A 27,783-nucleotide genomic window follows, 5' to 3' on the forward strand; every position below is an offset into this window, starting at 1 on the left:
AATGGGGTTTTGGGCCACTGAGGCCATTAAAAACAAAAAACAAAAAACAAAAAAAAACAGACAATAGAGGATCCACTGGAGGCAGCTCAAAGCCTAAGTTCAAAACCACCTACACCTGCACTTCTCAAACAATAATTGAGGCAAAATTTTAAATACCCCCAAACTTCCAGAACTGGGAGAAATGTTCTATCTTTGAACCAGATGTGGCAAAGCATGACACAGCACACACCCCTACAGGGACACAGTACTTGAGTAATCCCTAATTAGGTTACAAACTTGTCCAACAGTCAAGTTTCTAGGAGCTAAAAAAGGATCCATGTATTTTCCAAAAGCACATCCAGAAACTAAAAATCGCTTCCTACATCAATTTGGAGAGAGACCCAGGAATAGTGGAGTTCAAATGCAGGATGGGGAAGCCCATGCGTGAGAGGAAAGCTGCTGCTTAGCAGCCTCTTGACCTTGGCTACCCATCCCCAAAGACCCACCGGGGTACCCTGAGCCTGGCTACATTCTGTCTCACACACGGGCACCCTGAGAATGGCAGGAGAATGGAAGGGTACCCTTAGTTCTCCCCGGGGAACAAGATCAGAGTGTCACTTACCCACATCCTCAACAAGGAAGGAGTGTGTCTCCGCATTCACCTTGATGTATTTAAGACTTTTCAGTGACTTCCCATAGGCAATGTTGTAATGCTCCACGGGTCTACTGGTAGCATCTTTGGGTGGGTCCCACGTGACTTTCAGGCCCATTTTAGTGGACAGCAGTTTCACGTGCCTTGGCTTCAGTGGGTGATCAGCTATGTAAACAGCGCAACTATCAACTTAACGGGAATGGCAGGTCGGGAAGACGAATTGTTTTTCCAACGTTCTCTGATATTGTTAGCAAAAGAGCAAACGACTTTTAGTCTGTCTGATCCTAAAGACTTTAAGTACCATCATGTTTGGACACCATCCCAGTGATAGCAAAACAAACACACCAAACCCACAAGCTTTGATGTCTCTCGGATAACTAGGGGTGGCCAATTTAAACCAACAGGGAAGCAAGTCAAAACAAAGTCTAGGCCTCCTCTGACTTGATCACGTTGCTATGCTAGTGCAAGATCAACAACATGGTAATTCGACATATTCTCCAGAAGCATTCGTGTATTAAATCAATGCCTAGGATTGTGCATTGATACAGCTAGACAATCTTTAAAATAATTCCGAGACGAGTGACATAAAACTCTCATGATAAGGAAGAATATCCAGTGTATCCAATGTGAAATAACAGAAGCATTCGTTTCCACAAAGAAAACAAACCAAGACTGTCAACATTTTGAAAAGGGGGCAAAGAAGGCATCTGCAGGTAGCTAACTGAAATGCTTCCATATTTGCCCCAGAAGAAGAGAGACAAATTATTAAGACGCACAATTGCATTTTTACCTGCAGTTAGGAAGTTCCAAAAGAGTATTCCTGATGTTCAAAAAATAACCAAAGGGAAACATAACATTTTGTCAAACAAATTGTCTCAGCTCATGGTATAACTGCGATTGCAATGCAACATAATATAAATACGTGCCAAATATTCGCACGACAGTCAGTCTGGGGACAAACTGGATCTGAAACTGATTATTCAAAGATGCGAGGCATTCTTGGGGGCAAAACAGGAATCTAAAAAAAATCCAGAACTCTTTAAACTTAGTAATATTAAGAAAAAAGAATTTGAAGTCTTACAGAGGAAGAAAGCGAAGGGGGGGGGGGTTTGTGATAACACAGATTGGTTAGTACATGAATTTAACACTGAAGACTCTGAACAAAATAAGGCAGGCTGATTCTAACATACAGCTTGTATTCCTTCCCCAACTGCCCTGCTGCCTCAGGAGTAAAATGACAAGAAAACGAGAGCACTCCTGGGTGGACCCCACTAAAGACGGTCGAGGAGGAGGTCCCTGGTGGCCTAGCGGGTAAGGAGCCGGCGCCATCACTGCTGTGGCATGGGTTTGATCCCTGGTCTGGGAACTTCCACATACTGCAAGTGTGGCAAAAAAAAAGAAAAGAAAAGAAATTCAAGGAATGAAAATAGAGTATGAACAAAACAAGTTGGAAGGCACTAGAGAATGTCCACTTTGGGGACAAAGAGACAGTGTCGGTCAGAGGATGAGCACAGGCCAAACCCCACAAAGCATTCCCTCCCCAGGCGCAGAGGTGAGGGGCCTGTAAACCCTCGGTGGGTGAAATCACAGACGAGAATCCAACGCCATCTGGGAGACGCTGAGTTGAGGAGACCATAAAGGCGGCAGGATGGCGAGCTTCTGGATATTGAAGGTTAGCGGTCGTGGCGCCCCTTCCCTAATTCTCACTGACCCCCCCACCCCTTGCCTTTGAGAAACTTCCCAGGATGCTCTTTGCTGGAGGACTGGGGTTCCCATCCCTCAGTCTCCTTTATCCCTCCCAAGGCTTCCCTCCAGAAGCCTCCCGTCCTTCTCCGCCACAGGTCTGATTGTCCTTTTCTAGCCCTGCTCCCCATTTCCCGCAACAGCAGCAGTCACTCCCAGGGATCCACTAGGTCATCCTGACCAAAAAAAGGTGGGTGGACACAAAGCGAGGGTTCTGAGACCCCGTCCAGACGGCCACGCCGGGTGCTTCTCCCGGGGAAGGAAGCACACCAGGGAGCATGTGAATTACCCTTTTCTTTCCAGCTCAATTCCAAATCCCGCTTCAGGAAAGCTCGACCCTGTGAGACGCATGAAGCCCAAACACCCGCCCCTTTTCTGCTGGGCACACGTGATTCAATCCATCCACAGCCGTCTAGGCCTGAAGATGCTTTATGCTCACTACGGCATCCAAAAAGAGGATCAATTTATCAGTAATGTGCTCGGGGCCTTTCTCTGCTGTGCCTTACGTCTGTCCTGGGACACAGTGTGGAATAATTTCTAAGTCACGTGGGAACCGCTCTCAAATGGTTGCATCAGGCCAGCAAAAGCAGGGACATACAAAACCCCAGACAGCTGCAGTAAGAGGAGGAAAATGAAGGGTGGGAGGCAGACCCCAAGGGTTGCCCAGACCTAACGCACGGCCTTGCAGCCTGCTTACTTCATCAGCATCCAAGTGTGTCTACACAGGAGTGTGTGTTCGCCTCTTGCCAATGATCAAGTACCACCAGTGTGTCTCAACTTGATAACTATTTGCACGCTAAGAAAAAGGCCATATGGTGCAAAACCACCCTAAAGCATGAAAACTGGGAGAGGGAAATGGACAGGAAGAGGGGCCTTACTGGGCTCCTAGCACCTGCCCCCCTCTGCCCTTCACCTTGAACTTAACGCTGTGTGAGGTGCTCTTCACACACACAAGCCTGAGAGGTTATTTCCTCCCTCCATGCTGCAGAAGAAGAAAGCAAGGCCTGGAGCAGAGAGGTTAGGAGAACTGCCCAGAGTCACACAGCTGTACCCCAGGGGAAACGAATGCACCTCCTGCTGTGTCCAACTCCAAAGCCTGGCTCTTCCCACAGCTCACAGACCCTCGGAATCTGTCCCTGCTCATAAATGACCAGTGACCATACCCAGGGAAAGTTCATTTCGGAGGCCAGGAGTATCCTAAAGCCAATTGCGAAGCCTCCATAGCTGCGTTCACTTTCCCACCTTCCTGTTCCATTTCCCCCTCTAGGGAGTGCTCTTCGTCCATGAGCAGCCGCCTCAGGGGCTGCCTGCCCCACCCTCTCCTTTCTCTGGAAGGAACCGAGTAAGTGAATGACATCTGCATTCTTATAACAAGATCTTATTAGGCCAAAGGAACCACTTTCTTCTTCTTTTTTCTTTTTCTTTCTTTCTTTTTTTTTTTTTTTTTGTCTTTTTGCCTTTTCTAGGGCTGCTTCTGCAGCATATGGAGGTTCCCAGGCTAGGGGTCCAATCAGAGCTATGGCCACCAGCTGAGGCCAGAACCACAGCAACGCCAGATGCGAGCCTCGTCTGCAACTTACACCACAGCTCGTGGCAACGCCAGATCCTTAACTCACTGAGCAAGGCCAGGGATCAAACCCGCAACCTCATGATTCCTAGTCGGATTCATTAACCACTGCGCCATGATGGGAACTCCATGGAACCCCTTTCTATTAGTGACAGTTTAGGCCTTGGAGAGTTACCTAACGAAGGTCATTCTTGAGCACAGATGCCTTCTGGGGGACCCTGAATCAGCCCTTCCGGGAGGCCTACAATCGCTCTCCTTGAAGGTCGGGTTCTCCACGGGGCTTAAACTGTGACCCCCCTGCCCACCCAACTCCCCAGGGCACATACATGGCGCCAGGTGAACAAAATATCGTGGTGACTTAATTAAGAGATCTTTTCATTCCCTAGGTTCTCATCAACTTTGACGTTTAAGATGGATGGCATCACGGAGGCTGCCTGGCGACCATCACCAATGCCTGGCTCAGAAAGAACTGGAGGAAGAGGACAGGAAGTCTGGATGAACTTGAATTCCTTGACAGAAGACTCATTCTGGGGGCTAGAAACACGGCAGCGTGGTTCTAATTCCTGATCATTATCTTGCAGGGCTTATAAGTCCGTCCCTTAAGGGGGAAGTCAAGGCAGCACGCGGGTGAAACCGGTTTCAGGATCTGCAGACTGCACTCGGGGCTCTGTGCTTCAGGATGTGCATTCTGGCAGCATAACGTTGAAAGATGACATAGCGGTTCCTCACTTATTTTTAGGGGCTCTTAGAACCTTAGAGCAGATCATCCTCGGCTGGGTAAGAGAAGCACAGAACCCTTCTCTAAGAGCCTTCAGTGTTCTCATCTAACGAAGACGACACGGGATACACTGTCTAAAGCTGTGCATCCCATGAATGGCTTCTCCAAAGAGAAGAAGGACAACCCCAAAGTCGATGCCGCAGGAATTACAAGGTTGGGTACCAGGGATGGTGGGGAGGGGCCTCACAGAGCATGCGCGACAGGCTAGGGTTGGGACGAGCCCTCTTCTCATCTCCGCAGAAGGCAAAGTGAAGACGATGCGAGCTCCAGCGGCAGCCTGAGGGATTTTAGATTAAGTGGAAAGAATTTCCTGTCCATGTCCCTCCCCCTCTCCCCCCACTCGAGGCTGTCTTTGAATGGAGACACATGGGAAGGTGCTTCAGACAGAAGAAGCTGCCAGCGGCGTCTGCTATGACTCAGGCGATTTCATACCACGACAGAGTCCTTGCCACAGTTCAGACCAGTGAACCTCATCCAGACTCAAGAATATTTTACCAGCTACTGAGGGACAAAATGGGACTTTGATGACATTTCAGATGCCTGATAATGAATCGCCAAGCTAGACACTTCCCTGCTGTGGCTCCCATGAGACCTCAATTGGTCTGTTTGCGAATGAAAAATAAGGCACCGTCAGCCCACGGTGTTCTGACTCGGGTCTGAGAGCCAAACTCCAGGTCTCCCTCAAGAGGCCCCCAGGACGCCAGGGTGGTTGAAGGATCCAGGTGCACAGCTGCATCCGCTCAAGGATAGATTCCAAGATCCCAATGGCTCGGCAGTGTCTGTCCCTGGAGAGCGTGCAGAGTGGCCTCCAGGGATCCTTCAGGCTGATAAACGCCCTTGGGAAGCTGAGCCCAGAGCTACGTCCCGGGGTCAGCCCAGCCTGACCAGCACCTGCAGGGCTCACTTGCCCTAGTGGACAGGGCACAAAACCTCACTGTGCCTTCCCCACCTTCCCCTCCTGGCACCGCTCTGGGCGGGGGTCCTGACCACACGCTCGGTACTCGCTTCGATGGCTGGTGGACTGAAGGGAAAGACGGTCGGATGGTTCAGCCTAATGAGGTCGACTGGGGGTCTCACCTCCCAGGAGCGGGAGGCTTAGGCCCATAACGAAGCCAGAGTAAGGGGTGTACACTCTGTCCAAAAGCTTGGTTCCAGGCGCTTGTTGACAACTGGAATTCTGGACCTAGATGCTTGGATATTCAGGGGGCGGTAGGGAGGGTTTCTAAGAAGCCAGAAATCTTGATTTTTGTGTGTGTGTGAGATCTCCCAATTTTGTACTAATTCACTTAAGCTTTTTAAAACACTTCATGAAGAAACACACACACACACACACACACACACACACACACACACACACACACACACACCAGCTGGCCAGACTCAGTCTGTTGGCAGCCACCTGGTCACGTCACTTTAACTCCAGGAGAAACCATTTAGTTGCTGATCCTGCCAACTCCCAATGTCCTCTTTCAGCTCTGAGATGCCAGTGGGAAGAGCTTGAGATGAACACTAGAGTTCAGAGAAGAACTCACACTCCCCCAGCCCCTGAAGGCCTAGGGCACAGGTCTAGGCAAGGACTCATCACCCGCCTCAAGAACCCCTCTCTCCGAGAGACCCAAAGGCTATGAAAACTGGCCTGGAGGAGTTCCCGTCGTGGCTCAGTGGTTAACGAATCCAACTAGGAACTATGAGGTTGCAGGTTTGATCCCTGGCCTCACTCCCCAGTGCATTAGGAATACGGCGTTGCTGTGAGCTGTGGTGTAGGTTGCAGACGGGGCTCGGATCCTGTGTTGCTGTGGCTGTGGCATAGGCCAGTGGCTACAGCTCCAATTAGACCCCTAGCCTGGGAACCCCCATGTGCCACGGGTACAGTCCTAGAAAAGACAAAAAAAAAAAAAAAAACTGGCCTGGGCTCCAAAGAAGTAAGAATGACCCTCCCCAGGTCAGCTCTGGGGAAGGGAGGGTGAGGTGAGCTACGCTTCACCTACCAGTACAATCGGTGGCTTCTACGGGCACAGCTGTGGCCTAACCACCCCAGACCCACGTCCCTACTCCGGTTTGACAGATGCATGTGAGTTCCCCACTGAACTGTTCAGGACACAACTCACTATCTAGGTTCAGACTCAGCAACCACCCCTAATGATTCGGGCCCACGCACAGCGGCCGAACGCTCCTGGAAAGGGAGCTCTGCCAAGGGCCACTTCTCAGACCAAGAGAAGGAAAGTTCAGGACCCATGAACACCATGAATCGATGGGAAAAGTGATCCCCAAATGACACAGTCCCCATGGAGAACTCAAGCTTAAGACTGTGATTCAGAAGAATGGATCCCAGGTGTTGTTTATATTTTCTTTTGATTTGTTTTCTTTTCCAACAAAGAGGAGTTCCCGCTGTGGCTCAGTGGGTTATGCACCCAACTAGTATCCATGAGGAGGCAGGTTCAATCCCTGGCCCCGTTCGGCAGGTTAAGGATCTGGCTTGGCCATGGCTATGGCGTTGTTGCTGCAGCTCCAATTCGACCCCTAGCCTGGGAACGTCCATATGTTATGAATACGACCCTAAAAAGCAAAAAATAAAAATAAAAGAAAGTACGGTGACTTCACGACATTCTCCAGCCAAGAAAAGAGAAAGGATGGGAAACGGATGGTAGACGAGAGAGAGGGAGAGAGGGAAGTTGTGAGAATGCCATCAACCCGTCTTCCTTTGTAGTTGCTCCATCACAATTTTCCAAGGTCAAAGTGACTGACTTTAGCCAGATACCCTTCACCAAAGTGCTGGCACACAGAGCTCAACACATGTCAGAGGAATGAACAAATACTTTAATCTGGATGTACAGCCAACCTCCCATCTAGAAACCAAACAGCATCTGACAAGCAGGTTCAAATCCTTTAATTCCTATAATTGCTCGGAACGGAGCTACCCCTCATGTAATCATTATAGACAATAAGGCCACACCCCACACCTGAGGTAGGGAATCCACTGATAAAATGTTCAGTGGGTAGAATCCAATATTTTCTGGGGCCATAACTGACGCAATCGTTGTAAGAAAAACAAGTATTTCTTCTCTGAGTTTTCTATGGCAAACTTACTGAGGGAAATTACTCAAACAATAGTAGCTTGATTTGACTTGAAAGTTAAATCTGCAAAAGAGATGTGGATCTCAAAACTCAGGGTCACATTGTACTACACAATTTACAGATTTTTGTTAAATAGCAAAGGGGTCTATTGGGCAACAATGAAAGGGGCCTGGATGTTTCTCCTGAGCCAATAAGTAGCAAATCACATTCGTTTTTATCTCACCTGACTAAATGCGTGAGGTAGCTTTTCCTGGATTTGAAATCCAGGGCCCAAAAGTGGTCCTTATGAGCACCTGAGCTCAAAACCAAATTGAGGAAAAAAGTCAGAAATCAGACTCTCGGGTTTACTGCTGCCGAGGCTGCACTGGAGCAGCTGGATCTCAGGAATGACCGCCATCCTGCCCCTGTCCCTCCCTCCTCCAGTTCTGGACCTTTGGGTGGACACAGCTGAGTCTGCAGAACAGAGCAGCTCAGGACCCCTGCCTCACAGATGGGGCCAGAGCAGCAGGCTTGGGCCTCTACCCAGCGCCCCCTACGTGCAAGCAGCCTTCCTGCAGGAAGGCAGATTCCCAAAAGGAGACCCCACGCCTGCCTCTTCTCATCTGTGAATGCCACTGGGTGGAGGCAGGAGAGCAACAGAGCCTGGCTCTCATCACCACCGCCCCCCAGGAGGCCGCTGGGAGGGGAGGGCAGAGGCCAGAAGCAAACATGAGAACAATGGAGGCCCCCTACCCTCCCCAGGGGCTTGTTCCCTCATCCTACTAGGCGTGACCCTCAACCCGTCATCAAGAGTGGCTGCCTCTTCAGAGTGAGGGTCAGGACCCCTTCCCCCACCATGCATCCTCCTGGGTCGTAGGTCAGCATCCTCCTCCCCGGGTCCCCCAAAAGTTCTGGCACGAGGAAGACTCATTCTTCGACCAGCTCCAAAGCCAAGCTGACCTCTAAGCTGAAAGTCCCCTTCTGGCCTTTCCTATTCCCATCCCAGATTTTGCCCAGTTCATGGCGTCCAAAATCACCTACAGGGTGTTTCCGACGTGGCTCAGAAACGAATCTGACTAGCATCCGTGAGGACGCAGGTTTGATCCCTGGCCTCGCTCAGTGGGTTAAGGATCCGGCATTGCTGTGGCTGTGGTGTAGGCCAGTGGCTACAGCTCTGATTCGACGCTGAGCCTGGGAACCTCCAATATGCCATGGGTGTGGCCATAAAACAACAACAACAACAAAAAAGACAAATGAGCGCACAGGGTTCAAGCAATGAGGTGAAATGACAGCATAGAGATACTCTGAAAATCCAATAGCAACAGCGTGAAAATGTCCCCATTTCAACAAAAGTCCCTCCCATTACAAAATAGGAATGTGGACAGTCCAAGAGTGAAGCCTTCCGGGCCTTAGAGCTTAAGTAAAATTTCGAGATCCGAGTCCACGTTTCTTTCCTCCCGCATGTCCCATCCTGTTTGGCCTCAGCGGGAAGAGAGCCATTCAAATGCCCAGATGGGGTCAGGCTCGCTCAGAACCGCCCTGCGGGCCATCTTGCACCGGAGCTGGTGCCGAGTCTCCCTGAGGTTAAAAGAATTGACTGCCATGCCCAGAGCGTCCCAGGTCCCTAACAGCCCTACGAGGCGGCTGATCCACAACATGCCGTGTGAAGGACTCACGGAAGTTTTCCCTGCCCACTGAAACCTCTCCCGATTCTTCTCTGACCAGACCTCTGGCTGGCAGACTTTGCAGGAATGGTTCTCACGGAGCTGGGCCCTGGATGCTGCCTGGGCTTTCCAGTCATGAGGCTGTGAAGGGGGACCCTGGAGCAGCCCGTCCCCAGCTCCTGCTCGGAGGAGAGAGCAGAGATGCAGACAGGGCTGCAGCCTTGGCTCTTGGCATCCCTAAGCCCAGCTCAGCCCAGCCCTGCCCAGGGCACAGCTCCGCAGGCCAGGGATTCCTGGGATTTACATCAGTGCAAGCTGAGTTTTCACCACTTGCACTTCAGAACCTAATAGATTGGGAGACCATCAATCAAGAGCTTCTGTGGAAGTCAAAAATAACTTTTTGAAGCTCCCCCAGCAGCCAGTATATTCAGTCACAAAAGCCTGCCAGGACCGACACGCCCAAAGCCATGAAGGCAAATGCAGCCCAGGTGGCTCCTGCAGGCCACCCAGTCTGGCAGAAGAGGCCCGGGAAGAGAAGAGGATTTACCTTGGATAAGGAGAACCCCCTCCCCGCCCCACGAGGAATGGGAAGAGCTTCTGAAATGAACGAGTCCCTGAAAACCCCCAAAGGCTAAAATGATTTCTTAAGGATTGCTCTTTAATGCACCAAAACCTTCATGTTTATGTAAGTCTCCTACTGCTTCTTTGTTTGAAATTCAAGTTTTACTTTCCACTGAAAAACCGCCAAATACGTCCCAGACTCTGAAATGAAGACAGCACGGATCTGCGCGTAACCACGGATGGTTGGCCAAACACCCAGCAGAGCGGCCACCAGAGGCCAGCGGAGCTTGGCGGAGGGAGCGACATGCTCCACGACTCTGTGACCAGGACTCCGAGGAAAGCTGGAAAAGTTCGACTCTTAACCACAGGACCCCCGTCGGCAGAGGAATATCCAGAGATGGAGAAACAGCCAGACAATTGGCAACGTGTGGGCAGAACACTCGGGTGATGGAGTTTTAAATTATTGTTCAAATGGATGTTGGAAGTATGTTTGCCAAAGAGTTATGACCCTTCCCTTCGAGAAAAAGAAAGGAAAGTACGTGGTGTTTCCCAACCGTGCAAAGTAAATCTGATACTAGCACAGTTTACAGACGGTGCCCTGAGTTTTCCACCTGGAACGCTGGGGTTGGGTCCGCAGGGCCCGGGTATTAAAATAATGGCCTGGCTCCTCTTCTGACATTCCATGACAGGCATGAGGTTCAATAACAGGGCTCTCCACAGTTGGCATGGTCCTGGAGGGGTAAAGGCGTTAAAAGATGAAACCAAACCCTAGGTCTTCGGAGTCTTCAAAACTTAAAAAAGATGCCAGGGCTTGGAGAGAGCTTTGCAAGCAGAACCTCGGACCCCACCCTGCGGAGCCACAGGGCTGGCCCCACGCGGAGAGAAACACCAAGGCGGGCAGAGGTCCCATGTCCCTTGGGAGATCGGGGGCAGCCAGGGCTCCGCACACGTTAACCCCCGTTCACATTCCTCGGGGCCCAGTCAGTTTCTCCAGGTCACGATGACATAACTGGATGCCGCCCCCACACACCCCCCCCCCCAAATACAGCAAATACGCCCTGTCCTGTTTAGCCATAAGTGTGCATGTGGCTAGAGGGAGAAGCTAGAAGATTCCAAATGCCCTGGAGGCTCTCCTGTGTGGCTGCAGCACCCCGCTGGGCCCTGGGCTCACTCCCCCTCAGCCCAGCTCCTGCTAAACCTGAGTTCCTGCGAGGCCCCTGGCCCCCCGGCCTCTTCCAGTATTATGATAACAACAGAGCATCATTTTATTCAGGCCAAAAGGCCAGCTATGCGTGCCTACAGGCCAGCATGCTCCCCAGGCCACTAGATGGTCACCAAATACAACTGTGAATTGAATTTTTCCCTCCATCAGTTCAAAGAAGCCAAAAGGTGAAGGTCCCTCCAAATCTCTAAATTCCAGCCTCTGGCTTGTCTTTAAGGAGCGTGTGCTGAGTCCATCCCCTGGACTGGCAGCATCACCACACCCTCCTCCGTCTCCGTCATCCTCCACCTTGGGCCGGTTTCAGGCAGCCTGGTGCCACGGACAGAGCTAAGCCTCACACTTGGCTTCAGGAAACTGCACGCAAGCTGGGCACGCCCGAGGCTGCCAGGCACTCCTGCAGGCGCTTGGGGACCCCCTAAGGAAGAGCCCAACGCCACACGGGCGGTGTTTTCTCCTTTGTCCCTTCTCCATAGGGGTTGACCCCCAGTCCCCCTCCCAAGGCCACTGGCCCTCCAACATAGTCCCACAATGCTGGTAAACAAACGCTCTCGTTCCAACGGTCTCTCATCTCTAACCTGGAGTGTTAATGGCTGGTAGTGGACAAAGTTTGCCCAGAGTGTTCCAGATCCTAGGTTCTTTGTTTGTGTTTGGGGGGAAACTGGGGTGAAGCAAGAAAGCCAGAATATTTGGAATATAGTTTACCTCATTGTATTCCCCTTCATTATCTTCTTTCTTTCCGCTCCCCCCCCCCCCGCCCCCACCAATTTAGGGAAGCTCTGCAAAGCAGAAAATCACAAAAAGGGACAATAAAATGAAGCAACAAGGGATTCCGTTTCAAAACAAACAGCAAGTGGCAAAGCTAACATCCAATTCGCAAGCCCAAAGGGTACGCTGCCTTTTCCCTCAAGGTGTTTTCGGAGATGTTTTAAGTTGGAGTTTTATTAGTCAAGTTGCATGCATTAAGCCAAGTTTCCCAACTAATTAAGAGCAGTTTAGTCGTTTGCATGGAATTCAGAAACTGCCTCGGTAGACACTGCGGGGTAGGGACCCAAGAGCCCAGCTTCTTCTTCCACCTTTGCCATCGTCTACAACAGAGGCTGGGATGCTAAAGATGCAGCTTCCCCCGTGGTTGGGGATGGTCATGTGGTCAATTCCAACCAATGACACAGATGAGGAAGTTACTGCTGCCAGGAAAGCATTAGATAAGGGTCGGGATCTGCTGTCATGTGCTGCTGACTTTTGTATCTTCCTCCATGTCCCCCACCCTGGGATGTCTGTGTGATACCTGGAGACACAGCAGCCATCGTGGAACACCAAGTGACAAGCCAGAGAATGATGGCCTGGACGGCAACAGCAGAGTGGACATATGGAAAGATCCTGGGTCCCTAAGAACTTCTGCTCCCAAGTTTACTGGCAAGTAAGATAATTCCCTTACCTGTTTAACCACTGCTCATCAGACAGTGTGTGATCAGCAGCCCAGTCCATTGCCACCTGATTTCATCAAATCTGGATGCATAAGAACAAGTCGCTTTTTCTCTTGATTTCTAATGAGAGCTGCTTTGGTTTAGCTTTAACTTCTGTTTGTTGTTTATAAGGGATCCCCTCTGGGAATTTAATTTTGACAGTGTCAGTGCTTTATTTGTCAGTATGCCCTGGACTTGAGTTCATCTGCCCACATCGGGATGCAGCCAGAAATCAGAGGGAACTCAGCCAGCAGTGCTGGCAGAATTTGATCATTAGAAGTTAAGGTTTTGAAACTCCTGGCCATTTTATTCAGGAACCAACATAAGCAAAAGCTACTGTTCCGGAGTGGCGGGGGGGGGGAACAACAAGAATTTTTCCCTATCTCAACCACTAGCTGTCCAGATGGCCCAGGGAACTGTAACTGGAGGAATTCCACAGATCTATTTATCTACGACAGTGACCAGAAAACAAGGGACCCCCAAAAGAAAACGGGAGATGGGAATACAGGACTTTCACCTGCTGTTGAACCACATTAGAGACCCTACGAGAAACCAGGTTTTTGTGGGATCTTTTGCACATTCTTCAAATTCAATGCGCAACTGAGAAATAGTTTTGTAAAGAATTACCATTGTTTGCTGGCCCAGCCTAAGCGCAGCCTACTATAAACTACTTGACATGCCAGCAGCCAAAAAAAAAACTCCCTGAAAAGTCATTCCTTTTCCCAAAATGTGAAAGTCATTGTCTAACTATGCTAAACACTTGGGCATAACTGTCGCTAAAATCACCACTCGTCCTACTCAGAAAAGCTCCCTGAAAAATACCCTTGGAAGCGAGTCCGGGCAAAAGTGGTGGATAAGAAGGCACAGAACAGACATGACCCCCACACGGAGCCCGTGACAAGCCCGATCGCTAAGGATCTTCCCTTTTTAAAATACTTTTCAACATTTAAAGTTCTAAAATATTTCACATAACTGAGGGCAGCACCACAGTGGCATCTAAAGAGAAGGGCAAGGGCATCAGATATTAAACATCAGCCGAGCGCCACGAACCATAAACGTTATCAGGGCTCAGAATGGCGGGGGAAGGACGTCTTCCTCGGGCCCGAACCATCCGAGAACAAAGCCTGGCATCCGCGGGATCTGAGGAGGGCCTTTGCTAGAGATTTCGCCCAGGAATGGGCGCCCCGGCCACTGCTTTCCACGACCTGAACTCCAAGAGGACAGTTAACCAAGGCCCTATCTACAACCGTCATCAGCCTCCCTCTACCCCTCAGGACGCTCTGAACTGTTCCCCGCAATGAAAACTCATCACCATGTCAGAGCATCTGCAGACCCTACAGAACTCCTTCCGGGGACTCCAATTCAAACCCCTCGTGTTCCACAAGAGGGACATGCCATCCGCCCAGACAACAGCCTGTGTCGCATCTCCCAGACCTCCCTCCACGGCTGTTAGAGTCACGATGTCATCATGACACAGCCGTAAAAGAAGCTCAGCCCGGGTCTCAGGAACATCAAGGCACTTGGAATTCGCTGGCCCTCGTTTCTCTTCCCTTTGGCTGTGGTTTGCTTGGATGTACGTAGGTGGATTCTGAGAGTTGGTCAACATAAGAAGATGCTTCGACCCTCCCCGTCCATCAGAAAATAATAGAAGGAAATGGTCGGTGGGGGATAGAAAATGGTCTCAAAAACAGCGAGGCCAGGGCACGTGTTACAGCAGGAGAAGGGGCGGCCGTCCATGACATGAAGAGCGTCCGGGAGTCGGACACTCATGGAGAGCTGGGCTGCCACACCGCGCCACCTAGAAGTCTCCACCAGTGAGCACAACCTGGACAAAAGAAAGCCAGGGACACATCCCAAAGCTTACCAAAGAGGAAAACGATGTAGCCCATCCGCCAGGCCAAGTCCTGGATCAAATTCGCTGATTTCTCTTGCCGATCTTAACAATTTCTGGGTATCGGTGCGAACATATTCAGAACGTAACACTCTCTCTGGTGGGTAGGAGTTGATTAGAAAGTCCTAGATGACCTTATAGGCTACGCTTATCCCAAGCAATGCCACTGGGTTTTGCTACCTTAATCCCTCAGAGCTTAGTAGAGACTGGAGCTATTCAATTCTTTACCTGATGAATGGAGGTTCCAGCCAGGCTTAATTTATGAATCAGACATCAGTGTCTGGAGCTCGGGGGTGACAGTTCAGCACACATAGTGCAATGCAGTGACTCACATGTCCCCACGTCTCAACTACGACCCCGTGCAGGACGCTGCTGCGGGAATTCTTTCACTGCAAAGGAATTGTGTTGGTATGCAGGCATACTGCGTTGTGGATTCAGTTGTGTCCCCTAAAAAGTTATGCTGAGTCCTAAAGCTAGGTGCCAGTGAATGTGATTTAGAAACAAGATTTTTGAGGTTCTCACTGGGGCTCAGCAGGTTAAGAACCCGACATAGTGTCCACAAGGACATGGGTTCAATCCCTGGCCTCACTCAGTGGGTTAAGAATCCCATGTTGCTACAAGTTGCACTGCAGGTCACAGATGTGGCTCAGATCTGGTGTTGCCATGGCTGTGGTGTAGGCCGGCAGCTGCAGCTCTGATTTGACCCCTAGCCTGGGAACCTCCATATGCCGCAGGTGTGGCCCTAAAAAGAAAAAGAGAGAGAAGAAAAGAAAGAGGGGTTTTGCAGATGAAATCAAGGCAAGACGAGATCGTGCTTGACAAGGGTTGGCCTGAATCCAGTATGACCAGCATCCTTTATAAGACGACACATAGGGAGAAAGAAGCCTGTGTGACAATGGAGACAGAGATTGGAGTGACAGAAACACCAGAGATGGCTGGAAACCACCAGACGCTAAGAAAAGGAAGGGTTCTTCCCAGAACTCTCAGAAAGACCATGACCCTGGCCTACAGAGTTCAGATTTCCAGCCTCCAGAGCTACAAGAAAATGCATTTCTGCTGCTTAAAGCCGCCCAGTCTGTGGCCCTTTGTTCTGGCAGCCCCAGGAGACTCACACGGCACGTCAATAAAACGCTCACTCCCGCCGCAGACGGGAGTCTAACATCAGCCTTCGAAAGTCATGTGCCGACGCCACAGCTTAGGGTGAGAGGGGTTAGGGGTTTGAGTCCCACACCCGCCAGCCCCACATGACCTGCTGGCATCAGGTCAACGGGCATACATTGATTTACTGTACATCGGATGCCACTTACTGTATGTCAGATGCCATTAGCCAAAGAAAGCACATCCCACCACTCAGTACATATTTGCTAAGCATCCACTATTTGCACACAGGGTTCGAGACTTCAGCGAACAAAACTAGCAAATGCTGTGCAGTCACCGAGCTTCCGTTCCAGACGAGGAGGACAGGCAATTACTGGCACACATGCGGAATACACAAACCCTCCAGCAGCGACAGAGGTTGTGCAGAAAAATACAGCTGGGATGAGCAGTGCTGAGGAAAGGAGGGAAACTGCACTGTTACACAGTGGGGAGTCAGGCGAGGCCTCCTGTGATGACGATGTGGCACAAAGTCCCTGAGCACCGTGAGGGACACCCCATAGAGGTTTATGGAAAGCTGTTCAAGCAAAGGGACAGCAAGTGCAAAGGCACTGTGGCTGGCAGGAGCCTAGCACATCGGAGAACCAGGAAGGAGGCCCAGGGCCTGAAGCTGAGAGGAAGGGAGGGCCTGGTGTAGAAAAGAACCACATAGCCTGGAAAACGTGCCAGGACTTTGGTTTGGATCTGAGAGAGGAAGAAGGTTCGGTGCCTTCATGCATCACGAGAATCACCGTGGCTACTGTTCTGAAGAGCACGGAGGGGGAGAGGGGGAGAGGGCAGGAGCAGAGGGACCAGGGAGAAGGTCTTCACCGTAAGCCCGGTGAGGAGGCGTGGACCGCGGTGGGCGCGGCGCTTCCCTGCTGCGCCGAATCACAGCCATCACATCTCAGCAGGCGCCAAAGGACTCGCGAGCCAGCTGTGGTGATCACCAGCACAAGGACGGCAAACACATGCCCCTCTCAGAGGGGTGTCCATCGCAGGAGTCCATGGCCGTGACCCTCTTGAAATGACAAGATCACAGGGATGGAGAACAGATCCGTGGTTGCCAAGGAGGAGTGGGAACAGGGAGTGAACGTGGCTTTAAAAGCGGGGCGGGAGGGGTCTTCTGATGGAATGTTCTTGACTCCGGGGGTCGCACCATCTATCTACACGTGTGATAAAATTACATAGAAACACACATACACACAAAAACACGTGAAACTGGTGTTTCTGAATAAAGTCCACGACTTGCACCAACGGCTGCTCTCGTCCTGGGACAGCCCTGCGGTTACAGAAGATGTTACCTTTGGGAGAAACTGGGTGACAGGCACACACCCCCTGCATTATTTCTTCCAATTGTAAGGCAATCTGCAACTCTCTGAAAATAAAAGCTTCTAAAAACCATTACAAAAATAATATTTCACACCTATGATGTGGTCCAGACCCCTGACCCTCGTGCCTGGGGAAAACGATCACGTAAAGCTGCCTTTGCACTGACCCACGAGAAGCACAAGAAGCCCCGCCCACTTCTGTGTGACAGGCTTTCTAAGTGGAAGCATCATCGTGATAGTCATACAGCTGGGCCATCACTGGCCTGGAGAGCCTTCTCTGCAGAGGATGAGGTGGTGCTGGCCTCATGAGATCCTGCGGGCAGCGTTCCCCCCATCACCCCAAGGATCCCCGGCATCCATGGGTGCCCTGGCCTGCTTCTCCAGACCGCAGTTCACAGGGATGCACCCACCACGGGCTGCCCTCGCCTGGCCAGGCTGGGGTTGCTTCTCTGAGCTCCTGCGAGGCCACCCCTGACCGCCAAGGTCTCCGGCCCCTTCGGCCCTGCCCAGCCCGGGGGTTCACGCTGCAGGCGCCTGTGGGTGGGATTGTATCTGCAGACAGACGTGGTGTCACCTGAATTCAGGAGTCTGGGCTGCACACGGCTCAGATCATTTATTATGACGCTAACTGGTTCCATCATGATAAATGATTATTAAGTAACCTTGAGAGTGCAGGTTTAGCCTTTGTACCTAAGCCATATCCATCGATTTCCTCTTTAACCTGTGTTACTCACCAGCCTCCCCCACCCCGACAAACCCCTAAAATTACACAGACCCACTCCTGACCCTGAAGCCACTGCACAACCATCACGTGCTCTCACCCTAACTATACCGTCTACCCGCCTGCCCCCCGCCTGGGACTGCATGAGTCTTGGTGCCCTGGGACCCTCCCCACAACGGACTGCTTGCGAACATAAGAGCCATTTCAGAAAACACGGAACAAAAATGAGACAGGGCTGAAGGGAAAGACACCAGGTCAGTCTATCCTGTAATGAAGAAACCTCCGAAGCCCCAAATAAAGAAGCAGATGTCCAAGAACCCCAAAAGGCCAAGAACAGAATGGTCAGCTGCCCCCCAGCTGCCCAAGGGACCTCCCACCAACCCGCACTGTGGGTGGGCCCTCCTTCAGGGGCCACAGCTGCTTTGGATGATGGTCCATCTCCAGGCCCCTCTTGAGCTGGCTGCTGCCAAGCCCTGCAACCCCGAATGCCACCGTCCCCCCAGGAGCCACCCTGCAGCAGCCGCCCAGAATACTCATGTAGCCTCTGGGCCGTCACGCATGCACCCAGGTTGGTTCCACCACCTGAACTGTCCCTCCTCGCCTTCCTGCTCTAAGGCCCATCCCTTTTTCAAAGCCCAGCTCAGATACGGCGGTCCTGGACTTCCAGTCCGACCCCCCGGGACGGTGCTAAGTCACATTACAGCGTCTGTAGCCTCCCCTCCCCTCCCCCGCCTGTGCTCTCACTGGGGACTGTGCCTCTTGGACCTGCTATCCCTGTGTTTGCTGAACAAGTGAATGAATGAATGAATGAAACCTTCCAGTGGAGATTCACACAAAGTTAGGGCTGGAAGGGGCCCTTGGCCAGGTCCCCAGACCAATCCCCTCATTCTGCGGATGAGAAAAATGAGGCCTGAAGAGTTATGACCAACCCAAGATCCCAGTGCAAATGAGCAGCTGGGTCAGGACTGATGAAGTGGACGAAGAGAGGTGACCCCGGAAAATAATCCCTAGGAAACAAATCCAGCATTTCAATGACACATCTCTTCTGAGAAGCACAAAACACTTGACCACTGTTAGTGTCACAGTCTCACCAGCTCGGGGGGAGGACGGGGGTCTGTCAACCCCATGGATTAGCAGCTCACGTTTCTCAGCACTGACCCTTGATTTAAGCATCCTCTGTAAACAAGCCTGAATTCTGGGAGACTTCTGGTTAAAATACAAGGCCCACGGTCCAGGGTCGTGAATTCCATCATATGGGTCAACATTCACAGAGAACAACTGCATTAAAGGTTAAAAGGTTTACGTAACAAACGAGACACCAGCCCTGGCCCCACGGGCAAGTTTTAACAGGACCCACTGAGTAAAGGGCACCTCCCACAGTGAGGATACGGCTCACACCCAAATGCCACATCTCTTCTGTAATAGGGGATAGAGGTCACCGCAGCCTCATCTTAGGGTAAGCTCTACTGGATTCAACCCACTTCCACGTATAACAGAATCCTTTCTCAACAGCAATGTGACAAAAGCACAGACTTGGAAGGACAAACAGGGCAAACCAGAAATGGCACTGCCAGCCTAACAAAGAGAAAAAAAGGGGGATGTGGGAAATGCCCTCGCCAGCGGGAGCTGGGGCGTCTGCAGGAAAGGCATGGAGTCTGGGTCCAGAAGATTGGGGTCCTGTTCCTGGAATGACCACGTAACTAGATCGCCAACTTTGGGAAAACCAGTGAACCTCGACCCAGTTCCCTCAGAGCAAAATGAAATGTCACCAGTTTCACAAGGTTGTGAAGATTAAATGTGACGACATACGGGGCAATGGAAAACCGTGGCACCTCTAATTTCCAGTTCACAGGAAAAAGAAATGAAATGCAAACCTGAGAACTCCTCCTAAAGATGAACATAGACTTTTGAAGACTGTACTTTACAGATGAGGATGATAGGATTTTAACCCTTGCCTCCACACATTCAAGGCCACGAGAGAAAAATCAACATTAGCGGCTCTCCAGTTATATCTGAACCTTTGCAAACCTGTCTTAGGATTTGCATTACTCTCTCTGGATACACAAAGAGAATCGAGTCAGCGTGGAAGGGAGGTACTGAGAGAGACAGATGAATCCAAACACTCAAAACTAACTTCCAGGGCTTCCGAGGCAGGGACCACCCCTTGAGGCCCCTTGTCCCTGCCCATCCTCCAGCGGCTGCCGCTTTGACCCAGAACCTGTAGAGAAACCAGGGCTACCCCAGCAGCGAGAGGGCCTGTGACCCCAGCTTTAGGTCTGGGCTTCACACTCTTTCTGAAGCCTGATCAGGGGAAAAATTGCTAACTTGCAGGCATTTCCATTCTCAACAAGGGTTGTGTCCTTCCTAGAGCAGTATCTGAAGAAAGCCCCAAGGAGCTGCAATTTTTTTTTAAGTTAAACACTAAGGAAAAAACAAAGCAGATAATTGAAAGTGTCTAAGGTTCTTGGTAAAGCCCCCCGCCCCGCACACGTTATTGAGGCTGGAACTCAGAGGCCAGCGGGCGGCGGAGACGCTGCGGGAAGGCCCGGAGCGCCCTCTAAGGGCCGTGGAGGGTAAGCGCTGCCGTCCGTCGGGCGGGGAGCCGAAAAAGGAAGGAACCAGAATCCAGATGTGTCTTCCACATGACGTTGCCTATTACTCAGGGGCACAAAAATGCCCTATTCAAAATTTCTAAATTTTAACCAGCTGATCCATACTGGGGAATTTTCCTTAATAATAACAACAGCACAATTCCCCCAAATTAAATTCATCTTTGTGACTAAGACAAGGATAAGGTCTAGAAGGATGAAAAAAAGGATGTTCTCACATGTCTATAATCAATACCTCCCCGATTCCAAAGGCTCTGATATATGTCTCCTAAAATCCGTAAAAGAAATAATGAAGTAATATCCATCCCCAGCCCCAGCTCCCCAGTTCTCCCCAAGGCATCCAAGTTTTCAATTTCGAATGTATCCCAACATAAATATTCTATAGACAAGTAAATACATATATATATTCTTTTATCTCTTTTATATTTATGCCTTTAAATACTCACCTCCATATCTTCTACCTGAAATAGAAGCTTCTGATAAGAAGTTTTATGATCAATCAAGAAAGTCCTAAATTCCACAAGGACCAATGACAAGAGGTCTGTTCCTTAACCGTCAAACTGGGATGGGGCCTTTCCTGAAATGTTTGTATCTAGGTTCCCCCTACTCCTACCTCCCCCTTGTGGGAGCAGAATAATGCCCCCCCCAAAGACGGGCATGCCCTCATCCCCAGCACCTGTGACTATGTGACCTCACACGGACTGTCCAGATGTGACCAAGTGAAGGCTCTGGATGGAGATGGGGGGTTGTCCAGTGTTATCACAGGGGTCCTTATAAGTGAAAGAGGGGGGCAAGAAGGTCAGAGTCAGAGAAGGTGATGCCATTGCTGGAAGGGGTGCCCGCCGAGGAACTCGGGCACCTCTAGGAGCTGGAGAAGGTGAGCACCGGATTCTCCCTCGAGCCCCCAGAAGGAACACGACCCTAGATTTCAGCCCCGTGAGACCCATTTCCGACTTCCAGCCTCCAGAACTATACGATCAAAAATTTGTTTCAAGCCACTGTTTTCGTCATTTGTTGTAACAGCCACAGGAAACTAATCCACCCCTCCGCTCCTCACCCTTTCCCAGGCTGGTTTTCAGGGAATGGGCCTTTATGTCTTCAAGAAAGCCGTGAATGGTCTTGGTAGAACATATTAGTCGAGCTCTGGAACCATGCAGTGATAACTTGCAGGGACATAAGCTGTCACTCTGCAACTATTACAACCTCTAATTCCTACTAGTGAACTGTGTGCTCCGGTGATGACTATAACAGCTCTTTTTCCCCAGTGGGCTTCACTGTATTTTCTTCGCGCCCCCCCCCCCCCTTTCAAAGAGGATGGAAGTAGGAGGGAAGCCCTGCAGAAAGCATTCGGGTTGTGCCACAGGAAAGTCCTTGAGGGCCTCTGAAGGCGGAAGGAATCTTCCATTTGCTTGGTCTGGTGGGGACTGGTGAACTGGCCAAGGCCACACAGCAGGAGAGTGGCAGGGCCGAGACTCAAACTCAGGCCCCTTGATAATGAGCCTACTGCCTTTCTCTCTGTCTGTGATTATCGAACTTTCTGTTCTCAGATTCCCTGCTACCCTTCCACTGGTGAGGCTCTCACAGAAGTTATGTTGATGTGGGTTTTATCTATCCACATCTACATGGCCAGAAATTGAATCTCAAAAGAGGTTAAACTATGTCCTTATTAAGTCATGTTAAAATAGCAATAGCAAACTACTACAGCTGACATAACAAACTGCTTTATGAAAAAGAACTGTTTTCCCAAACAAAAAGGAATCAGGAGAAGAATGGCATTTTTCTGGGCATTTTGGCAACTCTTTCACAGAAGACAGCAGGATCTCCTCTCCAATTACGCCTTCAACCTTCCGCTCCATGTTGAAGGACCTGAAGCAAACAGGTCTCACAAAGATACTGGGATAATAGCCTTAGGGATAATTTTGGAAAATCTTTGATACTACACCAAAACTCATCAAGTAGCAATTTCTGGAAGGTTGGTTGCTATGAACAACCTGAAACCATGTAGAGAATTTTTCATGTATTGTTATATTAAAAATGCTTTGGGCAGTTTTGTGCTTTGCATGGATCTCTGAGCCAGGCCAGATTTTGTCACATGTGCTTCGGTCACTTGGATTTACCAATTCACTTGGCTGTGCCAATCAGCTAAATGTTGACACATTTTATGACACGATAGTTCAAAATCATATGCATTTATGTCACCGCCTATCCTATAAGAAAAGTTTCAAGTTTGGGGACGCTTTCAAGCCTAGGACGCCGGAGGTGACTTGGCAACATTCTAATTTTCACTTGAAAGCTCAAATTTTCGCACTGGCAAGACATACTAGCAGTTATTTCACCAGAAGTGGCCAGACCGCCTTTGTTCATTTTTTGAGATGTCTGCCAAATACCCAAGTCAGAATAACTAGTTTCTCTGCGGTCGTTCTTGCTGGTAAATGTGGTGTTCCATGAACAAAGCAGCTAAGTTCAGCTCAACTCCAACCATCACACAAGTGCGGTTCCTCAGGATTACCCATGAACTTGGGCAGTCAGCAGAAGTGCTTTACATGTGTTTCCCATTTCCTCACCCTGAGTATTAAAAAGACAGGCATACAAGGGTAGAGATTTGGTAAAATTAATCATTTTTACTGTTGCACCAAGGACATTCGTCACTGAAACTGACGTATCCTTCAAAAGCCTAAGAAATGCAATGACAACCAGCTCGTGACAGCGCCAGTGAGTCACGCTAAAGCACCAGTGCTTCTCCGCACTAAGCTTCTGTACCCTCGCTACCAACACCAGCACTGTGAAAAAGGCACTTTGAAAATAGTTTTGACCTTGCAGAGACCCTGAAAGGGTCTTCAAGCTTTCAAGGAAAAACATCTTATTTATTTATTTATTTGTCTTTTTAGGGCTGCACCTGAGGCACATGGAAGTTCCCAGGCTAGGGGTCAAATCGGAGCTGTAGCCGCTGGCCTACACCACAGCCACAGCCACAACAGATCCGAGCCGCGTCTGTGGCCTACACCACAGCTCATGGCAACGCCGGATCCCTAACCCGCTGAGAGAGGCCAGGGATCGAACCTGCGTCCTCATGGATGCTAGTCAGATTCATTTCTGCTGACCCATGATGGGAAGTCCAAGAAAAAACATTTTAGGTCGTCCATAACCCACCCTAGAATAACTATTCTTAAGTGTATGGGAGTGTTTCTAGAAAAATGCATCTCAGACTGGCAAGCACAATCATAATTGTAATGGTTGCACAGTATTTTATCACAGGGATGAAGGCCAGGAAGAGGCATAACTTGCTTGTTTTGTTTCACACTTTAACCGACCACCAAGTTGAAAAGGGTTTGTTTAGAGCTTCGGCATGCCTAGCAAGTCACCTCTGTTTAAGGACAGCTCCTCTGCGCTGTGGGCTCTGCCACTCTGAATGCGGTTCTGGGTGACTTCATTGCAGGGATGCTGGCCCCAAAGATTTGGGGGAGAGGAAGGGGTCTGACTCAAGCAGCTTGCTAAGCCCATGCATCAATTCAACCAGAGAGGAAGCATTGGGTCCACGCCCTACTCTCAGACCCAGAGTACAAGTCTGGAGCAGTGACTGTATCTATTACAGCAAGAGAGACAGGAAGCTTTCCAGAGAAGCAGATGAAAGAAATTATGTGCCCCCTGATTTTTTTTCCATGGCACGGGGAGCTGTCTGCAGGTTAAGTCTGCTCCTCTCCTATTATGTCAATGCAGGAAGTATGCATTGCAAATGCCCCTGTCCTCCTGCGTCCGCTTCTAGTCTGGTCATCATTTTCCTGCAAATCCCACGTCAACACAGTAGAGAGACGGGCCAGCAAACGTTCCAGCTCTAACATTCCACAGCTCCGTGATTTACAGAGCAGAAGGCGAGAGAAGGAGCCGCGGGCGCACAACACAGCAGGACTCTGGGAGCTTCCACAAGCCACCCTGACTTCAGACCCACGCAAATGTAACCCATCGGGCAGGTGGCAGTGGAATCTAACAGGTAGAAGGCTGGGAAATGCACTGGTTCCCGTTTCAGTCTGTTTTCTGAAACAAAAACTCTTTCAGCATTCTGAGGATTTCAATTTAGAATTTTTAAAAAGCCACAGGTTGTAGGTGGGGAAGTTGAAAGGCTTTAAAATAGTTTTATTTTTGATAAGTACTATAAAGATATTCAGCGAATGCTTTCCTAGAAGTACCTAACAGAGAGAAAAACTACCTACCATTTTTTTCCTTAAAAAAAAAAATGGCTTTTAGGAAAAAGTGGCATTTACCATCCCAGCACTTGGCATAACCCTGAAACAAGCGTCATGTGGGATGCACCCATCAAAAAAGAGTCCCAAGGACCCCCAACTCTCCCCCCTTTCCCTGGTAGTAAGAGGGCAAGCGAGACACTAAATAGCAGCATAAAGCAAGTAGCTCTCCTTGGAAGCGCATCTGAATTTTTCTAACCCAGCTGGGAGTGAACAGTATCAACAAAAATGTTGACTTCTTGGATTCCTACAAACCGATCACATAAATAAAAGCCACACAGTGTCAAGTGTGAAAATGCCTGCACCGGAGGTGAAAACAAGGGCCTTCAAAGGCTAAGGGAAGAAAAACTGGTCTTTCTCTGCGGGAAACGAACACGAAATCTGAAAACAGCCCGCTGGCATTTTCTGGAAAGCATCGCTCACATTTCAGCCTCCCCCAAAGAAAGCATCCACGCGTCTCCCGTCTCAGCCTTCGGGGATGGGAGCTTCTCCCGAACCGACTCCCCCATTTCCCTCGCTCTCTCCTCTCAAAACAAGCGTCGCCTCCCAGCTCCAAGGCGCCCACCGAGATGCTCCGCTCGAGCGCGGCTTCACCTTGGGCACCGGGGTACCCGCCCGCCCCGCGGCAGGTCCCAGCTTTCCCGGTGCGCTTCTAGAGCAGTCCTGCCTCTCTGTTTCCCTTCTGGTCTCCGAGTGCATCCTGCCTCGGGCAGGTGAACGGGAGGAAAAACGGATGCCCAGGGGAAAATTCTGGGCCAAGGAAAGCATCTCACCTCCAACCCTCCCGCAACGCTGAGAGGGTGCTTTGCTTTGCTTTTCTTTCCTTTTATTTATTTTTTCTTTCTTTCTTTCTCTTTTTTTTTTTCCTTTGCCTGAAACGTCCCCAAGACGGTGGACAGCTGAGACTCCCCACTCCCGACAGTTCGACGGCAAAGTGGAAACCGAGGGCCCTGAGGTCCGCTGCCGCCGACGTGTCCCCGCGCCCCCCTCCCGCGCGCGAGGCCGCAAGAGCAGGGCCCCCGCGTCCCCGGCCGCCCCTTGGCGCCCCGACCCGCGATCGAGGAGGACGCCCAGGTTAGTGGCGGGACACGCAGCCAGTCCAGGGCAGGGTGAGTGGGGCGTGGAGGGCGGACGGAGGAGCGGCGCGGAGGCTGGGGACAGCGCGTACCTGGAGCCGCCGCCGCGGAGACGACTGGCAGCAGCGCGGCCGCGAGTAGCAGCGCCGCCCAGGGCAGCGGGCGCCGCGCACGCGGGGGCGCCATGGGAACCCGGGCTGCGTGGCGGGCTGCGCGCTGGGCGGGAGTCGCGGGGCACGGAGGGCCGGCCGTCGGGTCCCCGTCGTCGGTGTGCGTCTGAGCGCTCCGCGCCGTGCCCGCGCGCCCCGGCCCCGCGCCGACCGCTCACCAGCCGCCGCGCTCCGCACTGAGGCCGCCCGCCGCCTGCCGGGCCTTTTAGCCGCGCGCGGGCGCCCCCTGCCGGCAGCCGGTCGGCGGGGGTGGCGGGGGTGGCGGCCCCAGGCGGGCGGGGCGCTGGGCCAGCGCTCCTAGAGCCCAAGCACCTCGGAAGCCCGCTGATCCGATCTGAAAGCTTAGTGACTGCTGTGCGGGGCTGTGCTCCCCGTGTCTAACCTCTCGCTTTGTGGCTTGGGAAATGGCCCATCACGTCCAGTCCTTGCCAAGCCCCGAATGCCCTCTGTCCCCTTAAATAAGCCCCCCTCTGGCTTCCACATTGGGGACCCGAGCCAGGCCCCTTCACCTCTATCTGCGGATTGCGTTGGTTCCTGCGGTTCACCCAGGCCCTCCCCACATCCTGCGCCCAGGAGAGGGTTTTAATGTCTTAGACACTGCTGCTCCCGGCTATGGAGCTCATGAACTGGCGTTCTGAGGAAGCGTCCTGTAAGCATGCGAACAGCCCAGAACGAGCGCTTGCTGGCTTCACTTCCTCCGATTTCTATGGTTAACACCTGCTTAGGGCTCCACATCCCGATTCCCACCTGTCGGTGCTCAGCTCCCCGCCTTGGAAGCCTTGCTGCCTCTTCGAGCGGACTGGGAGCGCCCCTAGCGGCGATAAGGTCGCTTGCACCCTGCAGGCCGCCGATCTGGGCACAGCATCTTCGCAGACCTGCCCCCAGCCCAGCGCACAACCTAACGTTGAGTCAGCTCTCGATCGTGGCGGCCCACAATTGAACCAGATTTGGGTCCTTCTTCAGAAAGGTAAAGATTGCGAGGAGAAGTCCAGACCGATGAAAAAAGAGAAACCCAGCATGTCTCTTGCCCAGTGAGCCCCCAGGAAAGGCAGCCGCCTGTGGCCCTCCTTTCAGGAAAACGTCCCCCTGGGTCCCTGTGAGGGTTGGTTCTTCATTTATCCTGCAGGGTCAGCGAGCCCCCAGAACTCTTATTGGAGTTTGCCACCATTTTCATGTTCAGTTACTCCCTCGGTTTTGCAGTGTTTCCACACCACCAGTTAATGGAGCTACGGCTTTGGTCAGCCGGGCAGCCTCCCTTCCCTGCTCTTATTTGGGGAATAGTAGCTCCTTCCTCTACTCCAACCAAGGGGCTCCTGTGGGGCCTGTCCCCTCCAAACCACACACTTCCCCACCGCAGTTGGTCTAAGGATGTCCAGTGGCCCAAGCCAGGTCAGTCAGAGTCAGAACTTTTCTAGTTAGAGCTGGTGAAAAAGTCTTTCTTCCTGTCATTCATGGATGCAGAAGGAGGGTAGTTGAGGTCGCCGAAATATATGCACCCCCCCCCAAACACACACAAAGATGTCCATGTCTTAATCCCTGGAACCTGTGGATGTTGCCTTATATGGAGAGGAAAAAAAAACTATTTGCATATGTGATGAAGTTAAGTACTTGAAATGGATAGGTGATCCTGGATTGTCTGGTGGGCTCTAAATACCTTCACATGTGTCCCTATGAGAAGGAGAAGGAGATTTGAGATTCACAGGAGAGGAGACAAGGTGTGCACAGAGGTAGAGATAGGAGTGACACAGCCAAGGCACGCTGACAGCCAAGAGAGGCTGTGAGAGGCAAGCACCAGATTCTCCCCTGCTGCTTCTGCAGGGAGCACAGCCCTGCCAGCACCTTGATTTCAGCCCAGTGGAACTAATTACAGACTTATGGCTTCCAGAACTGTGAGAGGATAAAGTTTGGTTGGTTTAAGCCCACAAACTGG

The 27,783-nt window shown here is 51.1% G+C and overlaps 1 protein-coding gene across 3 annotated transcripts in view; it reads right to left on the reverse strand.

Moving 5' to 3' along the window:
• Nucleotides 1–26,003, reverse strand: part of FNDC1 (fibronectin type III domain containing 1) — a 98,029-nt gene extending 72,026 nt beyond the window's left edge. Inside the window, exons 1-2 of one of the 3 annotated variants that reach the window (XM_047769817.1) lie at nt 25,776–26,003; nt 602–796 (exon numbers count right to left, since the gene is read on the reverse strand). In XM_047769817.1, the coding sequence (XP_047625773.1) occupies nt 602–796; nt 25,776–25,869 (289 nt within the window). In that variant the 5' untranslated portion in view covers nt 25,870–26,003. The remainder of the gene's footprint in view (nt 1–601; nt 797–25,775) is intronic. The other 2 variants (XM_047769816.1, XM_047769818.1) reach the window with 2 other exon arrangements.
• Nucleotides 26,004–27,783: the final 1,780 nt, after the last annotated feature.

This window comes from Phacochoerus africanus, chromosome 2 (assembly GCF_016906955.1).
Source record: "Phacochoerus africanus isolate WHEZ1 chromosome 2, ROS_Pafr_v1, whole genome shotgun sequence".
In the NCBI taxonomy this organism is placed as follows: Eukaryota; Metazoa; Chordata; class Mammalia; order Artiodactyla; family Suidae; genus Phacochoerus; species Phacochoerus africanus.